General features: G+C 51.1%; 1 protein-coding gene across 1 annotated transcript; it reads right to left on the bottom strand.

Annotated features, from left to right (window-relative positions):
- Positions 1–3,644: 3,644 nt before the first annotated feature.
- On the bottom strand, positions 3,645–4,789 carry LOC100899306 (mediator of RNA polymerase II transcription subunit 20-like). Its single transcript, XM_003737745.1, has 4 exons — positions 4,681–4,789; positions 4,157–4,515; positions 3,940–4,081; positions 3,645–3,847 (listed from the first exon to the last, which is right to left on the bottom strand). Exons 2-4 carry the CDS (start codon positions 4,487–4,489, stop codon positions 3,645–3,647), a joined length of 678 nt encoding a protein of 225 aa, XP_003737793.1. The 5' UTR covers positions 4,490–4,515; positions 4,681–4,789.
- Between the last annotated feature and the right edge of the window lie 766 nt (positions 4,790–5,555).

Below are 5,555 nucleotides of genomic sequence, written 5' to 3'. Positions count from 1 at the left end.
CGAACACGGTCCTGGAGCCCCAACCTCAGAGAGAAGCACACTGGACCCTGGAATAGGTAGGAGCGATTCCACAGCTCCCGGACTCTTTAACCATGCCTCCTCGATCCGAGTCGCAGCGATTGCAGTTTCCAATCGTCAGGCGGAAAGGGCGTCCCGGACCACATACTTGCGGAGATTCTTGCTGCGGATTCATTGCCTTGTCGGCAAGATACCGGGATTTTACACAGGGAGCTCCCCCGAAGCCTATAGGCACCTCAACAAATCTCAGAAATCCTTTCGCTGATAGCCTGACCGGAGCAGCGCGTATCTAGGCAACTCGTCCGAGCTCGTACGGAGCCCGAGAATCTGTATAAGAGAAGGTAGAGCGCGACCTTCAGCTATCTTCCAACGCCTTGCCTTCTTCGCCTGAATAGGGGTGTACCTCGTGATTTGCATAGAGTTGCCGTTGCTGTGTCCGTCGTTTGTGCTCGTGTCGCTGTCGACGCACAAAGAGGGGGAGGCGAATAATGCATCGAACAACTGATGTCGCCTTTTCGCGTCCCTCTGGCAGTCTTAGCATGCGGCGGCAGAGAGCATTGGTTGAAAGGCGACGGCGTCGAGACCATGTGAGCTGCGAATGAGATATGTTAATTGCGGGCGAAGAACAAGGGAGGCCAAGGAGCGTGATGCACTCGGACCGTACGGCAGTCGTCCCGGACGTATCATATCGTAAATATTCCAATACAAGCACGGGCCTCCATTATTTCAAACCCCGGCGCAGAGGGGCTTTTATTGGAGATGGGCTTCTATTGGAGAGGGGCTTCTCTTATCAGGGAGCTCCTCATGATTCTACGCGCGGTGGTGCAATGACCGTGATTTGGAAGGAGAGACGTCAGAGAGCTGAATTTCTCGTGACTCCTGAAACTCGAGGTATGTTCTGGAACAGAGCTCCTCGGAAACCTGATTCGATTTCCCCCAAAGGACCCTTGTCCGAGACGGGCTTCCATTCGACTCGAGAATTCGGCCAAGGGGGTTCTATTGGAGACGGGCCACTGTAGGTGGGGGGCTTGTACTGGAATATCCACGGTAATTCGCTCCCTCCTCTTTCGTTCCGAAACGAATCGGTCTTCGGAGTCTGCAGGATTTCGGCGATGGTCCGGGAGGTCAATGTGCGAGAGGAGAATGAGCGACGAAATCGGGGAGTCAGTCTCCTGCTGGGGATAACCAACAGGAAAACAGCCTCAAGACACATCTGATGACTATAGTTCCTAAACTAAAAGACCGAAGACAAACGACCACATCGACGAGGGAATCGTCTCTGATGAGTTATCCCTGTCGCCGGACGATGTGGGAAACGCTAGAATGAGAATGCCGCAATCGGATCTATCCTCATTCGAGAGTCGGAAAATGAAAATGTCCGAAATTTAGGAACTCTTCTGATGACACATAAGGTGAGAAAATGTGACCAGACGATCTCTCGCGATCAGCGGGAGGATCCCCCGGATGGAATGCGCGCGCGACTGAGAGCGATCTGATCTGACTGAGAGAGGCCGGACTAAAGATCCTCCGAGCAGTCCAAATCAATCGCGGACTGAATGGGTGGTACCGAGACATTCGCCAGACGCTCCGCAGAGGTAAGGCCGGATGACTGGTTGTATCGCCTCCGGATAGTGCTACATGGGTACTCGCTCAAGGAGCTCAAACTCTCGATCTCTGTTGCTCTCGCCGCATGAACTGGACGAAGCTCCTAGCATTCCTAGTTTTCTCTTCCATCATCCCTATACATTGAGCTTTTTCTGTCCTTCATCGATTTCACACATCAGTTCCTCGAGGGCGAGCCATGTCCGCGGTTTCGGGGAGGAACGTGTTCGCATCCGGGGTATGAGGTTCCGGGGTAGTACCCCCTTTTGATAACTTGGTTTGTGGGATCAGAGTATTCCTCAAACCAAAGTTGTGGAGTTCAGGAAACTCCAGAAGTTCTTCTCCTCTCCGGGATCCGGAACTAAAGCACCACCTTCGAATTAAATATGGACGGAAGGGAGGACGCGCGCAGAATCTGATCTAGGCGACGAATTATTTGAGCATGTCATAATGGAATGCAAACAGGGCCCTAACGAAGACATTGAGGTTCGTATGGAACTAGCACTACTTGAAGATTAAACGACGGAGATTGTGGAGAAAACAAAATGAAATCTCGAGGATAAGGGAACGCCGTTCACGGGAGAAGTGACCGTAATAGCACCTGCGTCAGCCAAAGCTTGTCTGTGCCCGCGTATGGGCGATCCGGGGGACATGAATCTGTTCCAAGCGGAAGAGATATAGTAACAACCAAACAATCCATCAATCGACAAATCAATCAGACTACCTGCAGAGCAACGGTATTAATGTGGACCAGGGGAGCACAACACGCGGCCCGCGTGGCTCCTCTCTACTGCCCACCGCCGTGTTCCCGGAGAACTCATGCTTCTCGTGTAAATAAATAGTTCTGAAAAGATCGAAACCATGGAACGCGTTTTTCGGAAGAACTACGAGCGGGGCCCGTCCGAATGATTCAGAACTCCACTTCCCCAGGCAATGATCAGTTTCAATGGGGAGGAGGGGGCTCAAGGGGCATAAATTGCGGCCCGCCAGGGGTCGTGATGTCCCCGGAGCGGCCCGCCTAGCCCATCACGCTGTGCATCACTGATCTAGAAACGTTCGATGATAAAAGCATGCGATTCCTCACGTTTTGCGGAAATCTTCCCGGAAGGCGATCACGAGCGATCAGATCAATTAGAGGCCGGCTGGAAGACCTACGGAGTAGTCCTCATCAACCGCGGATTGAATTGATGGTGCCGCGACATTCGCCGAAAGCGCTACAGGGGCGAGGTTGAGCGCATGACTGTATTGTGGGGAAAAGGAAGGGGTCTCCGAGTGTTACTACATGGCTTCCCTCCGAAAATTCCGACTCTGGACGACTTTTGCTTTCGCCGGGGGAATGAGAGCTTCAAGCACCGGGAGTTCATCCATCGATAGAGAAAAGACAGGTGAGCAGAAAAAAAACCAAATCGGATCGCTCACATGGTCCGCTGAGAGAAATTGGTCCCTCACGAAAAGATATGTAAGATATGTGAATAATCACAAGCTATATCGGTGAGCAGAGGTAGGGAATCCTCGTGGGCTTTCTGACGAGGCTCGATTGATACACCGGATCGCGGGCTTTTCGCGGCCAATAATGCTCCCTCCGAGACCAAACAGTCTCAATCCCCGGCAAATTTCCGACGTAAGGTCGACGAGTGCGTATTTGTATTGCATTATGCGAATGTATGAGTATGCATGTGCTCACATTACCGACAATGGAGCTCACCAATAGAAACGGGCTGATCAATTCGTGTCCGCGCCACTCAAAATTTTAGATGAGAGGTTTCTCCAGTGAGGGCCGCCTCGGTAGGCCACGCCATGTTCGGAAGTTTCGCGCGTTCTCGACGGCCATGTGCGAAATCCTCCGACATGGTGGGAAGCAGCAGGTGAATCCGATCCATGAGCCCAGATTGAAATCCTGGGGCAGAAAATGATCGAACAGAAGACCCGAGGACCAGGGATCCTCTCAGCGATTTTATTTCAAAATTCTCAGAGTCCTATCTTTACAGTATTCACACCGGATATTTTACAAGTATGCAAAAGGCTCAGCCTTTGGAAGTCGGTGTTTGAGCGTTTTGATTTGTCTGTCCGCCACTCTGTCCCGAAGCAGGTGCTGACACAGCCTGAACCGGATTTGATTTTCGCAGGACATTGAAGTGTTCCATGTACTGCTGGATTGTGTCCACTGGGGTGTAGATCTCTCTCATACGGAGAGCGAGATACGGACCAGGCTGGTTGAGGGGGACACCTGCAGAGGGATTCATTCGAGTCTTTATTTCCACATGGGACAGCCAGTGAACTCCAATGAGTCTGATGATGCTGCATATATGCTCTCCTCACCCAAGAGAGATTCCATGAGCTCACGCATGAGCTCCCAGCACGAGGCAGTGACAGGGCATGGTTGATACTCGCATTCCACTAGGAGACCACGCGCCGAAGTTCCGATCGTCACGGTGCCAACCTTCAGGACGAAGTCTTCCACCTGAGATGAAATTCCATTCAGCGACACGTATGCGTAGGATTATCGGATCTGATAGCGGGGTCATCCGACTCTAACCTGATATCGGGGTCCCTTGCATTCGACCTTGGTGCCCATTTTCGTCGTGAACAGCTGAGGAGTGAGCTTATTCATAAGGCTGTCGAAATTGGCATCCGCCACCAGACAGAGGCCGGACTCCAGCAGCGAGAATACAGAAGCAGGGTGCTCGCTGTCATGGAGAACATGCTGAGTTCTCCCCATGGAGGTGTTGAAATAGGTTTCACAGTCTACGCAGAATACACCGTCTCTCTGACCGCCGATTCGTTCGATCATGCGACAGAGATTGTCCGCAGTTGACTGCAGAGCTTCGGGACCCGAGCAGGGTACCATATGAACAATCACGACACCCATTCGAATTCTTCACGAGTGCCGAAATCCTGAAATTGAGAGTTTCACGTGTTCAACACTGTTCCCGGATCATCGGATTGAGAACTCTATCCATTTTCGAGCGGAATCCCTCGTCTGACTCCGACGTCTCCATGTTCTCGTACCGTGGCTGATCCATTCATCTCGTGCACAAGTCGCATGTTCTGTCGACTCACCGATTATTCAGGCCGTGGAAGTCTCAGGGAATCGAACCCGTCAGATATAACGGAGTGCATGTGACTTTCAACAACGGATAATTTCCCTGGGAAGAGCTGAGAGTCCGCATAATGATAGTAGACCTGAGAATCCGTCTTGTACGGTTTTCCGGCTGTACGCCGTTTTTCTGTACGCTTGTGCGTGTATTGAGTCTATGGGGAGTCCGTACAAGAAGTACGGGGGGTAAAACTAAACAGAAGCGGAATCTGTCTAGGCTGAAGGGAGAAGAATGATTCCGATGATCTTTACTGACAGTGTGAGCGCGATCGGGCCGAACCTTCATATTTTTTTAGGATCAGTTTCGTAGACTTATGGACCTAAATGAAAAAACGCGGATACAGGTGGATGACGGTAAATGAACGTGAATCACGGTGAATGACAATAAATGACGATAAATGACGGCAAAGGTCGGTAAACGACGGTGAATAAACGGTGAACGACGAAGTATACCGGTGGATGACGGAGAAGTTGAAATACAGGTACCTTCCCCCTTTCGCCGAAATTCCGGTTTCCGATTCTCTCTTCCGTTCGATGTGTGAGCCGCTATACGTTTTTCGCGGAGGAATATGGGGAAGTGTTAAAAGTGCCATATATGCCCAAGTTGTTAAACACATTTCTTATGCTGTCGAGCTCCTCGACACGCGTGTCAGCCAGAGCAGACTTTCCTCAAATAAGCATGAATGCATGGATGACATTTATTTTATTTACAAGGGTTGTGGTTAAACAGTTTTAAGAGTTCCCGAAGAGATCAGCCACCCAGGAAACTAATTCCCCCGAGCACTCCACTCTGGAAGACCCCGCCAGCGATGAGTCTTGCATTGCCCCACTGAACCTC

This window comes from Galendromus occidentalis, unplaced genomic scaffold (genome assembly GCF_000255335.2).
Source record: "Galendromus occidentalis unplaced genomic scaffold, Mocc_1.1 scf7180000075612, whole genome shotgun sequence".
In the NCBI taxonomy this organism is placed as follows: domain Eukaryota; kingdom Metazoa; phylum Arthropoda; class Arachnida; order Mesostigmata; family Phytoseiidae; genus Galendromus; species Galendromus occidentalis.
The sequence above is the reverse complement of the archived record's forward strand: the minus strand, read 5'-3'. Positions and strand labels throughout refer to the sequence as shown.

What these genes read in the sequence shown, in the direction of transcription:
- LOC100899306 (XM_003737745.1), bottom strand. Translation starts at nt 4,489, where the DNA reads ATGGGTGTCGTGATTGTTCATATGGTACCCTGCTCGGGTCCCGAAGCT. An exon ending in GCAAGGGACCCCGATATCAG is followed by an intron (nt 4,082 to 4,156) that starts GTTAGAGTCGGA and finishes ATTTCATCTCAG; the next exon opens with GTGGAAGACTTCGTCCTGAA. An exon ending in GCTCATGGAATCTCTCTTGG is followed by an intron (nt 3,848 to 3,939) that starts GTGAGGAGAGCA and finishes ATCCCTCTGCAG; the next exon opens with GTGTCCCCCTCAACCAGCCT.